This window comes from Bos mutus, chromosome 24, assembly GCF_027580195.1.
Source record: "Bos mutus isolate GX-2022 chromosome 24, NWIPB_WYAK_1.1, whole genome shotgun sequence".
Taxonomy (NCBI): Eukaryota; Metazoa; Chordata; class Mammalia; order Artiodactyla; family Bovidae; genus Bos; species Bos mutus.
In genome coordinates, this window is record NC_091640.1 from 58,499,770 (window position 1) to 58,518,518 (window position 18,749).

The 18,749-nt window shown below is 51.7% G+C and overlaps 1 protein-coding gene across 1 annotated transcript in view; it reads right to left on the minus strand.

Moving 5' to 3' along the window:
* Positions 1-18,749, minus strand: part of CCBE1 (collagen and calcium binding EGF domains 1) — a 233,718-nt gene that overhangs the window by 19,037 nt on the left and 195,932 nt on the right. The window contains exons 5-6 of the mRNA XM_070361993.1: positions 16,137-16,289; positions 4,607-4,713 (exon numbers count right to left, since the gene is read on the minus strand). Coding sequence (XP_070218094.1) covers positions 4,607-4,713; positions 16,137-16,289 — 260 coding nt within the window. The remainder of the gene's footprint in view (positions 1-4,606; positions 4,714-16,136; positions 16,290-18,749) is intronic.

Consider the following 18,749-nt stretch of genomic DNA (forward strand, 5'->3'; position numbering starts at 1 on the left):
AACCTCGTTGGTCTCTCGCTTCTGAAGCTTCCGCTGCCGGGACCAGCCTACTCGGCCATGTGGGCTGACTCCGCGGTGGGCTTGGTTTCTCAGCTCAGACAGGAAGCTTATTTAAGGCAAATTTTCACTCTGTGCCTTCTCATCGTTCATCATCTCCCAGCCCGTCACAGGCCACAGCAGGGGTTCACCACTCTCTCACGCTTCCCTTGACTGCTCTGCAGCAATGCAGCCTCAACTCAGATTGCTTCTGCTACAGGGACACGAGGGTCTTGTTAAAAACTTGCTCCTTCCACGGTGTCTATGTGTGTGTGTGTATATACACGCCACAGCTTCCTTATCCATTCGTCTGTTGACTGACACTTAGGTTGCTTCCGTTGGCTATTGTAAATCATGCTGCTATGAACACTGGGTGGCATGTATCTTTTTGAATTAGCATTTTTCTTTGAAAGTGTTAGTCGGTCAGTCATGTCTGCCTCTTTGCAACCCCATGGACTGTGGCCCACTAGGCTCCTCTGTCCATGGGATTTCTCAGGCAAGAATACTGGAGTGGTAGCCATTCCCTTCTCCAGGGGATCCTCCCGACCCAGGGATTGAACCCGTCCTGCATTGCAGGCAGAGCTTTTACCGTCTAAGCCTTTGTTTCCTTTGGATACATAAAAAAGAATGAAAACTTTCCATCTGCAGCAACGTGGATGCACTAGGAGAGCACTGTTCTAAGTAAAATGCGTTAGAGAAGGCCAGATGCTCTGTGATTACTTGCAGGTGGAATCAAAGCAGAAAGCAAATGAACAAAATGGACAACTACCAGATACACTGAACAAAGTGGCGGTTGCCACGGGGGAGAGGGGAAGGGGATTAACAAGTAGAAACCACTATGCATAAAACAAATAAACCACAAAGTACATTGTACAGCACAGGGGATATAGCCAATATTTCATAATAATTTAAAATGGAATATGACCTATAAAAATATTGATGATGTTGAACACTTGAAACCAATATAACATTGTAAATCAACTATATTTCAATTAAAAAGTCAAACCTGAAAAAATAATAATTTCTTCATATCATTAAAAAACATAATAAATTGAAAAACTGGTCCCTTGGCTCAGATTTTTCTTCAGTGTTCTGATGGGACCATGACCCCTCCCTGTAAGTTAAATGATGGAATCTTTACACCATTAAAACAATTTTTTTTTCAATTGGAAAATAAAAGCACAGAATCTGGGGACTTCCCTGGTGGTCCAGCAGTTGGGACTCTGTGCTTCTAACGCCGCGGGCACAGCTTCAAGTTCTGGTTGGGAAACTAAGATCCCATGTGTGCTGGTGTGGCCAAAAACAAGTAAATTTAAAAATGTACCCAAACAAAGCAAAACAAAATCCCCACAACTCTATATCTAAGTGAAATCTTATAACACAAACACCCTTTTAACGAACACCCAAGTCCAACATCAGAACTTTGTCCACAGGCCCTGACCCAATCACCCCTCCTTCCCCCCAAAGTAACTATTATCCTGGTTTTAATCACTTCCTATGCTTTAAAAAATAATTTATGGCCCAACTGTGCAGGCCTAGATGCTTTGGTTTAGTCTCGCTCACTTAAAAAAAACAAGACATCTTTTAAGCTGCTTTAACCTGCGGGGGGCTGCTCCACCTTTCCTGTCCTTAGCCTCTACCCATCAGGGGCCCAGGGCGTCGGCCCTGCAGAGCTTCCCACGTCAGGATTTCGCTGACTGCACCCTCACGGTGTCGTTCAACACATCTGCGCACGGTTTTACGCGGTGGGGTTGGCCACGGTCCAGGACACCCGGTAACCTACTTCTGAGCCGAAGTGTATGTGGGCAGCTGTCCTAGGCTCTGTCTCCAACAGAACAGCTGGCTTCAGCAGCAGTGAGCGGAGGCTGACACGCAACCGACAAGCCCTGCGGCATTGCAGGAGGAGGGGTCAGGAGACCTAGAATGAGGGTCTGCTCTGCCTCCCGGGCAGCGACTGCAGCTCTCTGACAATATGGGTATCACGGTGAGAATTAAACGGGATCCTGGCTGTGAAACTGCTTCATCAACTGCAGAACACCACATTCTACTAGGCACCTTTAACAATGCGTTGCTCTGGAGGTCCCCCGGTGGTACAGTGGGTAAAAATCCACCCGCCAATGCAAGGGACGTGGGTTCGATCCCTGCTCAGGGCAGATCCCACAGGGGGCGGAGCAACTAAGCGCCTGTGCCGTAACTACAGAAGCCCGCGTTTCCTAGAGCCCGTGCTCCACGACGAGAGAAGCCGCTGCAGTGAGAGACCCACACGCCACAGCCAACGAAAGCCCTGCACAGCGACGAAGACCCAGCGCAGCCAAAAACGAAGGACATAGGTAAAAAGTGTAAAAAAGGAGCGTTCCTTGTGAAGTTCCTTTAACGTCAGCTTTAGCCCACTTGCCACAGTGGGCTTGCAGGAGAACCTGGCATGCATGTGCGTGCTCAGTCGCTCAGTCGAGTCCGACTCTGCGACCCCATGGACCATAGCCCACCAGGCTCCTCTGTCCATGGGATTCTCCAGGCAAGGACACTGGAGTGGGTTGCCATTTCCACCTCCAGGGGATCATCCCAACCCAGGGATCGAGCCCGGGTTCTCCTGCATTGGCAGGCGGAGTCTTCACCACCAAGCCGCCTTTAGGAGAACTCGGTATAAGGCAGACCAATTCCAGGCCAAATCCCGTGCCTGAGAGTCACTGCAGGGCTACCAAGCATTGTCGCTGGATCTGTGAGCAGCTCACCTACAAGGGCCTTAGGGGAACATAACATTTCAAGTTCTTTATAACATTTCTTCTCTCATGGATCATAAAACACTGCAGGGAGGTGAGGGGAAAGCCAGATGGTGAATTAGCAACTGAGTCTCTGAACCAGCGAGACTTAGCAGCAGTGACTCTCAAAATCACTCAGGCTAGAAAGAGCTTCTCTGTAGCTTTTGGATTATTAATTCTCCAGAGAAGAAAACGGAGACGAGCATTGGGCCTTGAGACATCCATCATTCATCAACTGCCTCCCTCAGGCCCGAAATCCTCTGGCCTATGAAACGCAAACTTCGTCCATGAACTCTTTTTCAGACTCAACTCTGTAAATACTGATACCAATCCAAGTTTCAACCTGAGGATATCTCTGTGGGGAGTATTATTTAGAACTCTGAATTTACACTGATGCACTTACAAGGTTTTCTGCCTGGTCAATCAGATTACAAGCTATTTGGGAACTGGAACATCACACATGTACATGCGTCTGTTAAAGCTGGGAGATCTTCACCACCAGTGTGCCACAAGCCGGAAAAGCCACTGATCTTCTCAGCCGACTGACCTGCCTGTTTCACGGGAAGCTATGGATCTCACGTGCCTGCATGTTTGTTGAACACAGAAAAGCAATACTGTCTAATCGTACCCTTTCGTCCTTTACAATAACTAGATGCCAAAGTTAAACAGATCACACACACCTCTTTGATGTACTAAGAGCCTTCAGGAGAAGCAATTAAATAAACTAGCAAGTTTATGTTTTACCAGCAGAAGAGCAATTTCTGAGCTGCTGACAGACTGGTGAATTCACTGACCTCAGGTATAATAAACACCATCGACTGGGGCCTTCGACAGGATTTCAGGGTTCTAAATCCCCCCAGGGGCATTCCTCTCAGCACAATGATGTTACTAGAAATCTGGTCCATCAGGCATGTGTGGGAGCCTCAGACAAAGGGAGTCAGTCCTCCAGCTTGGCGACACAATGTTCCCAAGGCACTGCTCTCCCCGCTGCGTGGAGCCCAACGTACAGGCTGTAACTTTTAAACGTGAAAAATAAAGCTGCTACAGAAATTCATCACCAGCTGTGGAAGTTTATAAAGATGTTTGCTTTGATAAAACAGGCAAACGATGACTGTACTGTATCCTATTTAGAATCATGAAAGGGCCACGCGTCGGGATGTTCATTTCACAAAAAGCTGCACGAATCATAGTTCGTTCTCTCTGATTCTCCTGTGCCCCTTACCTAGCAGGCTATTTTACTAGTCATTGCTTTCAAAGTGTGATATTGGAAAAGATGCCTGAGAGTCCCTTGGACAGCAAGGAGATCAAACCAGTCAATCCTAAAGGAAATTAACTCTGGATATTCACTGGAAGGACTGATGCTGAAGCTCCAAAACTTTGGCCACATGATGCAAAAGGGCTGACTCATTGGAAAAGACCCTGATGCTGGTAAAGATCGAAGGCAGGAGGAGAAGGGGATGAAAGAGGATGAGATGGTTGGATGGCATCACTGACTCAACGGACATGAGTTTGAGCGAACTCCGGCAGGCAGTGAAGGACAGAGAGGCCTGGTGTGCTGCAGTCTGTGGGTTTGCAAAGAGTCGGACACAACTGAGCGACTGAACCACCACCACCACCGCCCTGCCTTCGTTGTTCTGTTGAACTATACTGAGCTCTGAGGGTGGCTGGGCAAAGCGTTCCAGTCCAAACCCAGTTGACACCAATCTCAGGGAATATCCAACCAAGCCATGGGTGGACACTGCCTTCTTGCTTCCAGACGTCCCCCACTTCCCTTTATCTCACGCGATGGTTTCTAACGCGCCCGCACGCACCTTCTGCTTCAGCTGCAGCACCGTCTGCTTCACCTGGTGCAACTCCTTGCACGTGGCACAGCAGGTGGCGGCTCGGACCGCGTTCTCCACCTTCTCGTCGTCGTGCCCTGAGGGGAGAGACGGACTCGAGTCTGCCTGCAAGGCTGCGGGCATCCAGCCCCCAGGAGACCACATCAGGCAGGGTGGTCCCAGGTGGGCCGGCTGATGCCAAAATCTGCAAGGGATGGAGGCGGGTGATTTTATAGCTCTTGGGTCGCCGACGGCATGCCTGGGTCACGGGGTCAGCAGAGGGGACCCCCTCACACTCTAAGCTCAGCTGTTTCCACTTAGTCACCCTAGCACCTTCCTCTTCCACGTGCGAAAAAGTGAGCCGTGGCCCTTTTACCACGAGGCAGGCTCTAGCAACCCAACACGACTTACAGTCCCTCTAAGGGCTGATATTCACAAGCCATAAATCATCCCCCAAGCCCAGGCGACAGGACTCAGGGCAGTGCTCACAAAGCTGGACTGGATCACTTCTGATGATCCAGCTGTTCAAAGAGAGCGCAGCCAGGCTAGGCGGTGCCCCAGACCAGGGCTGGGCGCTGAGAAGGAACATCAGTGAAGAAGTGCCAGGCGCCCTGGGCACGCCAATCCAGGGCCAAACGAGACAGGCCCCGGGCAGGTCCCAGTGCTGTCCCACAGAGCACGGGAGTGCCGTGCTTTCTGAAAAATCACGTTTCTCTAAGGAAATGCCAAACAGCGACACGACCCAGTATCTACACAGCCTTCATGCTGTGTGGCTTGGTCACTCAGTCGTCTCTGACTCTTTGCAATCTCGTGGACTGTAGCCCACCAGGCTTTGCTGTCCATGAGGATTCTCCAGGCAAGAATACTGGAGTGGGTAGCCATGCCCTCCTCCAGGGGATCTTCCCAAATCAGGGATCGAACTCGCGTCTCTTACATCTCCTGCGTTGGCAAGAGAGTTCCTTATTCTAGTGCCACCTAGGAAACCCAAACTATACTCCAACCAAAGAAAAAACAAAACTTGCTTGTAAAGCTATGGTAAGAGATAAAAATAAAGCCCTTTCCTTCTGGGAAAAAAACTTCTGGAAACCCACCAGTAGCTGGAAGAGAGACCTGGAACATTCTCCATCAGAGCCCTCATAAGGGTGCAACCCCACAGACACCGTGATCCCAGACACTTAGCCTCCACAACCGAGACAGCTCGTCTGGGAGACACTCTCTGGGAGGGGAGGATGCCTGAGGGCAACTTGGCAGCTGAGTTCTCAGACCCACAGCAGCAGCGCAGGGTGGAAGGTAGAGCATGTTCAGAGCTCATTGGCCAAATGCACCCCCCGTGCTGCGTGGGAGGCCTGAGGCTTAGAGGACACACGCTGGGAACCCACTTCTTAAGCCAGCAGGCAGAGGCGGGGGAAGAGGCTCTCAGTCTTGCTGAACGGCCGTAAGCAACACCATGATGCCTGAATACACAGCCTGAAGCTCTGTCTCAGCATTGACTGGGTGAAGCACTTGAACCTCTGGGAGAAAGGCAACAGAGTGAAAGTCGCGCAGTCGTGTCTGACTCTTTGCGACCCCATACAGTCCACGGAATTCTCCAGGCCAGAATACTGGAGTGGGCAGCCTTTGCCTTCTCCAGGGGATCTTCCTAACCCAGGGATGTCGAATCCAGGTCTCCCGCATTGCAGGCGGATTCTTTACCAGCTGAGCCACCAAGGGAAGCCCAAGAATACTGCAGTGGGTAGCCTATCCCTTCTCCAGCGGATCTTCCCAACCCAGGGATTGAACCTGGGGTCTCCTGCATTGCAGGTGGGTTCTTTACCAAGGCAGCCTCTTTCTAAATCCTTTGTGTGTGCGATATAACCAGGCTGCTTGCTCATCCCCGTCTTCTAGGCTCATTCCGTCCCACCAGGAGCTTCCCCCGCCCCCACTCAGTTGATACCCGCGGGAGACTGGTTCCATTCACGTCACAGCTGTGTCACGACGAGCTGTGAAAAAGTCTTCACCTGGAGGAGGTGAAGTGGAGCTGGTGAAATGCCGGTTAAGGGCACGACCTCCTCAGTCAGCATAGGGTTGCACACCCCAGTGCCGTCACTAGCTCGGGGACCTCAAGGAAGTGATCTCACCACTATGAGCCCAAATTTCTTCAACCATGATACTGGAATTCCTATGACCCAGGCCTATTGTGAGGATGAACTGGGGTGACGCCTATTAAATCCTTGGCACAAGGCTGGGTTCCAGTAGACAGGAGAGGGTGTCTGGCAGAGGCTTCAGGCCCACCAAGCTCTTCTGAATTCCCTTTGCCTGATAAAACTGGCAAGGATTCTGGGATTAACATGAACAACAGAATGAGGGAAAACTAAGGTTTGGTGATGTCAGGAAAGTTATCCAGCAAGTCATTAACTGATTTGGGTTTAGAACTGAGATTTCCTGAATCTGAGCCCAAATCAGGCACTTCCCTTTAGACTCTTTGTTGCCTTTTACTGTACCATTTACAAGTCCACTTGCCTATGGAGCTTGAACACACATAGCTTGAACATGGAGGAGAACTAGTTTAGATCCATCTCCAGCATAATAAGGATGGGATGGAATTTTCATGCAAGAAGACGCTTGGTGGTAAAGGACTGAAGCCTTACCCACCTTTGGTTGTGCCGATGCCAAAGGATGGTGGACTTGTGCACAGGAAGTCCGGGTTTGTTAGGTTTGGGACAGCTGGAGGACATCCAGGTCTCCCAGTGAGCATTCATCCCTTTCAACCCATCTACTGGTCAGTATATGCTGTCCCATCCGGTAACACATCTATCACTCTCATCCATCCAATCTCCCTGCTCACTTACCTCTCATCCGTTTATCTGTGCACCCATCCATCCATCCATCTCTCTCTCATCAGTTATGGAAAATCTGCGATTTACCAAGCCCCATATGAGGTGCCGACAGTGTAAAATAAATGAGGATACCTGTTCAACAATTTGAGATCAACCTTCCTTTTAAGGAACCAGCCCTGCTGGCAGAACCGGCCCATCACAAACAAGGGTTAAAAGCCCATCTGTCCATTTCTGTTTTTATACACTCAGCTAAACTTATCGAGTATTGGTGTGATTAAGGCCACTTGATATTTTCTCAATAATAAACCTCTTTACCAGGCTCTGGACGCTATTTCATTCAGATCGTGGAATGTTAGAATTGATGCATCTTTAGTTCAACCTCCTTTACAGATGAGGAAAGTAAGATGCACAGAAGGGCTGCCATCTGGGTTAGGTTTCCCAGGAAGACGTGTGCAGAGGGCAAGCACTTACAGGGTCTGTGGTGGGCGCTCCTGGGGGTTCTGCCCAGGACACCGAGGGCAGCCTGCCAGGTGGGCTCACGTGTGACCACTAGGCCAGCGACAGCAGCAGCATATGGGTTCCGAGGGAGCCCGGATCCTGGGAGTGTGGCCTGGTGGTGGAGACTTTCCATCCAAGTCTCCAAGTGACTCTGAAGCACCTGTGAGTTCAGCATCACCGCTGCAGGGAAACAGCTGTGCCGAACGACGGCTCACCTGGAAATCCCTGGCCTGTTCCCTGTCCCTCTTTGGAGTTATCAAAACTCAGAGAACAAGGGTAACTTTGTCCCAAAGCCTCTGGAAGCTCCCACAGTCACAGAGGAGCAGAGTAAGGAGTGGAGGCTTATCAGGGCTCGAATCCTGCCGCTGACTCTAAGTCACAGCTTCTGCGACCATCCCTTCCTGGATCAGTAAAACAGCCATCACCTGTGGGTGCCACGAGGCACTGAGACGACTCCTGTAAGACACCAGAGCAGTGCCTGGTAAACGGCAAGCACCTGAGAAATGTTAGTATCCTTGTCATGGTTGGCTATCGTCGTTTATTAATCCTGCAAAATTACAGATCAAGGGAAGGCTCTTTGCATCATCCTTTGGAAGGAGCTTCCAGAGGGTCTGAAGATAATGGTGTGTGCAGATGCAGAACATGCAATCTATCCTGAATCGGAGCTCATGTATCCTATTCTAATGCAGGATACAGTAAGATGCGGAGCTAAGAAAATCCCACGCAGGGTACATTAGTAATTCTTTTAGAAATGTGGGTAGACATCTCTGACTCTCCATTAATGATGGGGTCATGCGTGTGACCACGACCACATTAAGAGAGCCATCCCTTACCCTGTTCCAACGCCTTCAGATTTCAAAGGTGCAGTATCATCGACAAGCCACAGGGGGGCGTGTAGCTCTAATTTTTACTGAAGTTGAGGGGAGCTGTACATCGCAAGCATTATAAACAGAATTCCTGAGATACCATATTAGTAATATTTAACAAACTTGGAAAAACTAAAGGATGGTCTCAACATGTTTTATACAGGCAGAGTCACCAAACACATATGGTTTTAAAAGTTGACTGAAGATTTGTGCCTGGTGGGTAGTCAATTCTGGTGGCACATTGCAACCATCTAGGGTGGTGGTGGGGAGCTGTTTAAAATTCCTGAAGACCATATTGCACCCCACCCATAAGGGGGTCACAGAAAGGGAATAGTATCAGCCTTTGAAAGCTCCTCAGGTTGAGAATGGCTGATCATGGATTAGTGGAGCCTGAAAGTTATATGAAACACCTGGCTGTCCCTGTAATAAGTGATGTTGGGGGTCAAGGTCACTTTATCAGGAAAAAAAAACAAAAACAAAACAGAAGTTGAAAAAGAGAGACCAGCAAGCTAATTACGATGGAGCCAGCACGTCCTTGTCTCTGCATCGGGACCACAGATGTCCTGGCGGTGACGTCACTGGCTCCAGACGCATATTTGAAAAGAGACAAAGATCAAACTGGCGGAGTGTGCTCTTCCTGCCTACTGGCCAGATGCTGGCGTCCTGACGCTCGTGGGCACACGACCACCCTGCCGTGAGCAGAGGCCATTCGAAGGCCAGCCCTTCTGCTGTCTACGCACTTCCTGAAGAATGACCTGAGGCTGTGGTCGATTTAAAACTCTTCTAACATTACAGATGGCAGACAACGCAAAGTTTAAAGAAAAAGCGGGGGGAGGGGGGTGGATTTTGGAAGAGGGATTTAGATCACACGTGTTTACACTCCATCATTATCTCTTCTTCAAAAGAAAAATGACTGTGATGAAATATGGGCTTAAGAATTAGTCCCAAACGGATGAAACTGCGCAGCAGCCTCTGGCGTCCCACATGCGGGGCTGGTCTGGCTCCTAACTTTCCTTACCCCTAAATATCTGGATGATAATTCTTCATCTTTTAGACACTGTAGGACAAAGTTCTGGGTTTAGAAGGTGCTGAGGCCAGGCATGCCTTTCGAACTCACTTAGATAAAAGCACAAAGAAACAAAAGCCGCTCAGGGACTCATGGGGCTGGCAGGGCTTAAGTTATTTCCACTGACACTTTGTTGTTGAGTCGCTCAGTTGTATCCAACTCTTTTCATCCCCATGGACTGCACCATGCCAGGCTTCCCTGTCCTTCACTAGCTCCCGGAGTTTGCTTGAACTCATGTCCATTGGGTCAGTGATGCCATCCAACCATCTCATCCTCTGTTGTCCCCTTTTCCTCTTGCCCTCAATCTTTCCCAGCATCAGGGTCTTTTCCAACAAATCAGCTGTTCACATCAGGTGGCCAGGGTAGTGGAGCTTCAGCTTCAGCATCAGTCCTTCCAATGAATATTCAGGACTGATATCCTTTAGGATGGACTGGTTGGATCTCCTTGCAGTCCAAGGGACTCTCAAGAGTCTTGTCTACCATCACAGTTTGAAAGCATCAATTCTGTGGTGCTCAGCCTTCTTTAAGTCCAACTCTCACATCAGTACATGACTACTGGAAAAACCATAGCTTTGAGTATATGGATCTTTGTCTAAATCACATCAAATTGTGAAAAAGATTTGTGATGGTAAAAGGGTCTTCAGCGCTCACCTAGCCCAACCCCCTTGTGTCTACAGAGGAGGAAACTGAGGTCGGGAGAGCTGCCTGTGCAGTGACATCCAGCTGGTAGACACTACAGATGCTCTGACTACCAGCTCTCCTGACTCCCAAGCCAAGGGAACTTGCCGCTGCATCACAGCTGCTGAAGAGATGAATCCAGAACACTCACTTCTTGTTGCCTGAATCATCAAAGCTCCCACCTCCTCAGGGGCCCAGTGTGTAAGTAATGATTCTAACGTTCAGGGCATAGAATGTGCCCGTCCTTTCCCATAATTTTAATTATGGGGACGAATTACTCCCCTCAGCTCCTACCCTTGATGTCCTTGGTTACCTGCATTAGAACGTTTTTCTCAGTAAAACATGAAAACCAACCATGAGTCCTCTGTGACTATGTGGTGAATTCAGTAGAGATGAGTCACTGAAAATGAAATATGGAGAGATCCTTCCAGCATGCGGCTGCTGGGGGCAGGCAGTGGGATACCACAGGTAGTTTTAAAAACTGGAACGGTCCAGCTCTTTGTAGCTGTGATGCTTGGAGGAAGCAGAGGAGGGAGGACAGAGAGCATTCAAAGCCCAGGCTCAGCTGTGCAGGGAGCTGGGCTGTTCCACCACGAGCCCGCTCTTCCTGATGAAACGGACGGGCCACGTCCACTGAGCAGGAACGACTGCCTCTCTGCAGGGCGGGACGGACGAGCGTCAGCCTGCTCTCACCCAGGAGAGGCCCCGTGATCTGCAGCCCACAGCTCCCCGCCGCCCACCCTCAGACTGTGGCTGCTTCACCTGGCGGTGACAGCATCCTTGCCTGAAAGTTGACCAGATGACCTGTCGACTTTGGGCCCCAGGGCTCAGCTCTTCGATGCTAATACGTTAGAATTTTCCAAACTGTATCTTTCAGGACACTGCCATTTGTGAGATGCTTATGAGTGTGTCTTCAGAAAATAATTTCGGGGAGTACAGGTTTAATCAAAATTAACATTTTTTAATGGCACACGTGTGTGTGAGTCGCTCAGTCATGTCCGACTCTTTGTGACACTGTGGATATAGCCCACCAGGTTCCTCTGTCCATGGGATTCTCCAGGCAAGAATACTGGAGTGGGTTGCCATGCTCTCCTCCATGGGATTTTCCCAACAAAGGGACTGAACTCGGGTCTCCTGCATTGCAGGCGGATTCTTTACTGTCTGAGCTACAGGGAACTCCTTGAATGGCAAGCTCTGGGCATTTAATACACTCATATCATGAATCCTGCAGAAGCAAGCAGTAAATACATTCTCCTTGAACATCTGAACACAGAACCTTTCAAACAAAGAAAGGCTTATTGACATCTCCCAGGACCACAAAGCCCTATGGAAGACAATGTGGAAAAATGGTGCAATAAATGGTTGGTAAAATAGTCTTTAAATGAAAGTAACAGTAGAGAAGGTGCAAAACCAATCAGTACTTAAGACCTCTCCGATTTTTTTTTTAATTGAATTCTCAGCTTTAGAAGTCTGACTGGTCATCACTTAAATTCTTGATCTCTTGTACCGAAACTTAGTGTATGTTTGCATATTTTTTAAAAAGTGCAATTCATCTTTCAGGAAAGGAAACAGGAGTGTGGTCACAGGACCAATTCAGCACAAGAGACTTAATTTCAAAGCTGCAGTGAGACCTTCCCATCCCCTGGCCCTTGGGCTGAGCCCCTCTCAGAGTCCACCTTGCCCACAAGCAAGGCTGGACGTGAGGGCCTCCCATCACAGTCCAGCCTGTCACCACCTCTGGCTCAGACCCATCCCTGGACAGGGTGGCTTCAGAGGGATGAGGACAAGGAAGCTAAGAATTAGTGCAAGAGGCGGAGGCCACCCGAGACCACAGAACAAGTCGATTCAGAGTCTAAAATCTTGCCCTAGGCTCCGGAAATTCCATCCGACTCCTCTGGTCTCTGCTAGGTAAGGTCGGGTCTCTGGGCAGACCACGCTACCCCACCCCACCCCCCACCCCCAGCTGGGCAGTGCTCACGGACGACTCAGGTTCTGCTGTTTGGAGATCCTTAGCCTCTAACCCCACTCAGCGGTTGTCGCTGCCCGCTCTGCTGGTTCTCTCTAGACTGGGTTGCTCAATGCTGCCCTTACACCCAGGTAAACACGACTTCATTTGAATAGAAATGGGACACAGACACAACAGGGTTACCCGGTTGAGGACCCCTCAACCCTGAATACTCTCTGGAAGGACTGAAGCTCCAATACTTTGGCCACTGGATGCAAAGAGCCAACTCACTGGAAAAGACCCTGATGCTGGCAAAGATGGAAGGCGGGAGGAGAAGGGGTGAGAGAGGATGAGATGGTTGGATGGCATCATTGACTCAATGGACATGAGTCTGAGCAGGCTCCGGGAGTTGATGATGGACACGGAGGCCTGGCGTGCTGCAGTCCATGGGGTCGCAAAGAGTGGGACATGACTTAGCGACTGAACAACAACAGCCCAAGCCCATGGGCTCCCTGGCTCGGAGCACAGCTATAAATCCAATTCCAAGACGAACATTTAGAAAGCGTCTTTCCTCTTGCTGAGTCTCGGGTCAGCCTACACACAACACCAGTGGCAAAGTGTACCTCGTGTTTCACTTTTTCTTTTTCCAGTGAGATCCTTCCTTTCAATGAGGAACATAACCTAAGAGGTAAGTAGACGATTCTCCTCCCCCAAACCTTCTCCACCATGGGACAAAACGGATTTTAATTCCAAGTGCTAATTTTAAAAAAGTAAGTAAGTATGTAAAGTTGCTCAGTCGTGTCCGACTCTTTGTGACCCCATGGACGGTAGCCTACCAGGCTCCTCTGTCCATGGGATTCTCCAGGCAAGAATATTAGAGTGGGTTGCCATTTCCTTCTCCAGGGGATCTTCCTGACTCAGGGATCGAACCTGGGTCTGCAGCATTGCAGGCAGACGCTTTACCATCTGAGCCACCAGGGAAGCCCCAAAGGAAATCAACCCTGAGTATTCACTGGAAGTGAAGTAAAGTCAAAGTCGCTCAGTTGTGTCCTACTCTTTGCGACTCCATGGACTACAGAGTCCATGGGATTCTCCAGGCCAGAATACTGGAGTGGGTAGCCTTTCCCTTCTCCAGGGGATCTTCCAAACCCAGGGACTGAACCCAGGTCTTCCGCATTGCAAGCAGATTCTTTGTGGGGGCAAAAATCTTTTCTCAACCCTGATGCTCAAAAGACTGTGAGCCCCTGCTTTTCCGCACCTCTGGGCACCTTGGCCCCCGTGTTTCAGGCTTTAGAAAGCGTCGCACTGAGCCCTCTGATCGAGTCCAACCATCCCCATTGCCCACCCCTGCGCTGACTCCATGCAGACATTTCACGTTATTCCTGATAGACGGCGGCTTGTTCATGACTCACCCCGGCTGCTCTCAGGGTTGGCTTTGTAGTTTTTCTGCGCCCGGCAGCTGGTCCCCAGCTGTTGGCTGTCCCTGGCTGATGGCCACAGTGTCCACCCTTTTTAGAATATCAGGTTACATGGGAGAAGCACTACCTGCTGAGCTCCCAGCAGCCCCGGTCCCTTCCTCTCCCTGCAGTTCTTGGACCAGATCATTTGCCCTGGGAGCCCCCTCCCTGTCTGGAGACTGCCCAGGTCCAGCTGATCTCTCCAAAGAGAGAAGTGTTCCTGCCTCTCTCCCCTCCTGAGGGGGCGAAGCTGGGCCCTGAGCTCAGGGAGATGCCAGCAGCTTCGGGGCCTACCGGGGTTGGATACGGGCCTGAAAGGCCTCCCCCACCGCTTACAGAAGGCAGTGACCGACACTCAGGTGGATCACATCCCTAAGCCATCAGACGTCTCAGCTGAATCCAGTCAAAAGAATACAAATGAGTTGCTCAAACTCTCTGAAGAAAGGTCAGCACCTAAAAGGCCTCCACTGGGCATACTAAAGGCAATAAAAATGAACAACTAGAAAACGGTTCTCCATGCTCTCCATTTCTGTTTTTCACCTGATCGTGAACCAAGTAACGGCTCACGCGCAGGCATGGGGCCCCAGGCTCTGCTTTCGGCAGCACCGAGGTGGACTGCTGCCTCACTCAGAAGCGTTTCGTGTTTTTATTCAGCCCGTTCGTTTTCCTTGGGGGAACCCAGTGCATCTGGCCTCATCGCTGTCCCTCCTGGTTTGGTCTTAGCTGGTCCCTGAGTCCTGCCCATCTGTCCATGAGCATGCCCCCTCTGTGCTGGGTGCTGAGCTTCTCCCGGTTCACGAGCAGCTCGTGAGCCTTGCGGCCAACAGGCACTGCGGTTCACTGGGTCCCCAGGGGTGTGCCCTTCTGTCCTTTCTCTCACCCAGATCCCACCTGCTATTCACACACATGCCATGTCCTGTCTGTAGCTTCCGGAGGAAACTTGTCGGTTCCCAAGTGCCTGCCTGCCCATCCACCCACCCACCCATCCATCCATCTATCCATCCATCCCTCCATCCATCCATCTGTCCATCCATCCATCTGTCCATCCATCCATCTACCCCCCCCACCCATCCACCTGTCCATCCATCCATCTGTCCATCCACCCATCCACCCACCCGTCCGTCCATCCGTCCATCCATCCATCCACCCGTCCATCCATCTGTCCATCTGTCCATCCATCCATCCACCCGTCCGTCCATCCGTCCATTTGTCCATCCATCCATCCATCCCTCCATCCATCCATCCATCCACCCACCCACCCATCCATCCACCCACCCGCCTGTCCATCCATCCATCCGTCCATCCATCCATCCACCCACCCGTCTGTCCGTCCGTCCATCCACCCATCCTTCCATCCATCCATCCACCCACCCACCCATCCACCCATCCATCCGTCCATCCGCCCGTCCATCCATCCATCCATCCACCCGTCCGTCCGTCCATCCATCATCCATCCCTCCATCCACCCATCCACCCATCCATCCATCCACCTGTCCATCCATCCATCCACCCGTCCGTCCGTCCATCCATCATCCATCCCTCCATCCACCCATCCATCCATCCATCCATCCACCTGTCCATCCATCCATCCACCCGTCCGTCCGTCCATCCATCATCCATTCCTCCATCCACCCATCCATCCATCCATCCATCCACCCACCCACCCACCCACCTGTCCACCCATCCACCTGTCCACCCATCCACCTGTCCATCCATCCATCCACCCACCCGTCCGTCCGTCCGTCCATCATCCACCCTTCCGTCCATCCACCCACCCATCCGTCCGTCCGTCCATCATCCATCCTTCCGTCCATCCATCCACCCGTCCACCCATCCACCTGTCCATCCATCCATCCACCCACCCGTCCGTCCGTCCATCCATCATCCATCCCTCCATCCACCCATCCATCCACCCACCCACCTGTCCACCCATCCACCTGTCCACCCATCCACCTGTCCATCCATCCATCCACCCACCCGTCCGTCCGTCCGTCCATCATCCACCCTTCCGTCCATCCACCCACCCGTCCGTCCGTCCGTCCATCATCCACCCTTCCGTCCATCCACCCACCCATCCATCCGTCCGTCCATCATCCATCCTTCCGTCCATCCATCCACCCGTCCACCCATCCACCTGTCCATCCATCCTCCGTCCACCCGCCCACCACTGCGGGGTGCCCCTCTCGCCTACTCACCAGTGTCATTGGGGTACTTGTCTTCCTTGGTGCACGTCCTGCCGTCTTCCTCTTGGACGTAGCCCTCCCGGCACTCACAGCGGTAGCTGCCCACGGTGTTGACGCAGATGTGCGCGCACAGCGTCTCGTTGCTCGTGGCGCACTCATCGATATCTGGGTTTGAACCAAATGCAGAGAACGCTTAGTCTCAAAGAGACCACTTCTGACACAAGAGGCCTGGCCCCTCTGCTAATGTCGGCAAAGGCCACTCTGCCAGACCTCTGTCGCCAGAGCATGGGAGAATGCGGGAAGCTAGAGACGCAGGCCGACCGGACAAGAGCACTTCCGGCAAGGTCACCATGGTAACAAACGGATGGTTGATGGGCTTCCTGTGTGGGGCTATGCCGCTACCAGGTCACGTGGCTCGGGGCAGGCAGCACTACACCCTGAAGGTCTCACTGGAGGACTCGGCAGTGAAGTCTGCCCTAAACACTCTGCAGGGCTCCTTGGAAGAGGAAATGAGGTAACGGATGGCAACATGTTTTGGAAAACCACTTTCATAGAAATCACTTCCTACCAAGACCGTAGTGTGCAGAGGGTTTTTACGATCCGTTTCTGACCACAGGCTCCGAACAGCGTGGTGGTGACCTAAGGTCACTGGCTCCTACCCAGTTAGAACTGCTTCTCATAAAGGAAAATAGTCACAGTGGGTCTAATGGACAGAGTTTTCCCAGAAAAGTTCGGCCCCATCGATGACCCAAACAGACCCCTCCTATGAGGCAGAAATGAGCCATGACACCATCAAACAAGGAGCTGGCGAGAGTCCACATGAACCGTGTAGGTCTCAGACCTGCTCCCCTACTGAACTGGTGGAAACCACACCGTCTCCCCGCAGGAGGAGAGAGGGAGGCCCAGACCCCCATCTCCTGCTCATTGGCTGTGGACACCGGGCGGGGCCAGGACGCAGAGCCCCAGACTGTGCACACGCGTCCAGAGGAGAAGGCCCCGCCCCGTGCTCCAGAATGCCGGCAGCGACCCAGGCATGCCGTGGACCAGCTGCCCGGGACCCACCTCTGGCAGATCCTGTGTGCCTACGAGGGGCACATGGTCGCCTGGGTGCTCCCCACATGGCAGTTCATGCCGTGTCACCTGAGGACTGAGATGTCACAGCCAACGCCTCCTCTGCAGTTACTAGGGTGACTGCCTCTGTCCATGTGCCCTGAGCCCAAGGACGAGGCTGCCTCTACTGTCCGCAGCAGGGAGGACAAGGTTGCCAGGGGAGAGAAAGAGGTGGAACTCTTAGCCGCAGGCCAGTGCTGCTGGCCCCAGGTGAAAAGAACTGGGTACTGGAGCCACCGCAACTGGAATCAGACATGACACCTGGGACCTCAGATGCTGACTGACGGGGGTACCTCGCCCTCCAGAGGAGAGCCCACAGGTCCCCCTTTCTTTGCTGGGTGGTTTCCACTCCATTCCTGGTCAGTGGGAGGTGCCATCCCAGTGCTGCAGGGGAGAGGCCAGGAGACCTACTATCTGGAACATTTCTTAAAATGAGGCTCTCCAGAGCCCCCCTCCCCCACCGGGGCAGAGAAGGGGCTGCTTTATTTTCCACTCCGATCTCCCTTCTGTGTCCCCCGTCCATCTTCGAGCTGAAACGCAAACTTCACTGTGCATTTGCAGATTTCTGCATCTACTCGGAGCTGAGGGGAGACTAGGAAACTTTTTTTTTTTTTTTTTTTTAAAGCAATAAGCCCGGGTGTTTCTGAGACAGTTTAGCCATGGAAGGACCACACTAAGATACAAGCAGCTCCAGGGACGGAGGACCATGAACCCGCCTCAGACACCTAAGGAGAACAGGGCTGGGAAGGCCAGTGAGAGAGGGTGGCAGGAGCGAGCTGGTGGGGACGGATGTGCTGGCTTTGTCCAGCGGGCCCGGGCAGGCTTCAGCTCCCCCTGACCCACCTCCAGCCTGCCTGCCGTACGGACCCCTCCTCTTCCCCAGTCTCTCTTGCCGGTTGTCCTCTGAGAGAGGCTGCTTCTTGTTTCACTCATTCTGCATTTTCCCATTTCTGCTCACTAATATTCTTTTGTTAACCTTATTCTAGTTTTCATTTGATAATATTCTCCTTCTTGTGTTCTTACATCTCACTGCCAGTGAGGATCTGAGTGGTACCCCATCCCTCAAGGATCCCTCAGTTTTCATAATCATGGTAGAGGCAGTGACCCCTAGAACAGTACCACCGCAACTCCATCCAACACGTACCAGGATGTAAGTACCTCCCCAACTCCATCCAACAAGCAGCAGGATGTAAGTACCCCCCCAACTCCATCCAACAAGCACCAGGATGTAAGTACCCCGCCAACTCCATCCAACAAGCAGCAGGATGTAAGTACCCCCCCAACTCCATCCAACAAGTACCAGGATGTAAGTACCCCCCCAACTCCATCCAACAAGCACCAGGATGTAAGTACCCCCCCAACTCCATCCAACAAGTACCAGGATGGGTACCCCAACTCCATCCAACAAGCAGCAGGATGTAAGTACCCCCCCAACTCCATCCAACAAGCAGCAGGATGTAAGTACCCCCCCAACTCCATCCAACAAGCACCAGGATGTAAGTACCACCGCAACTC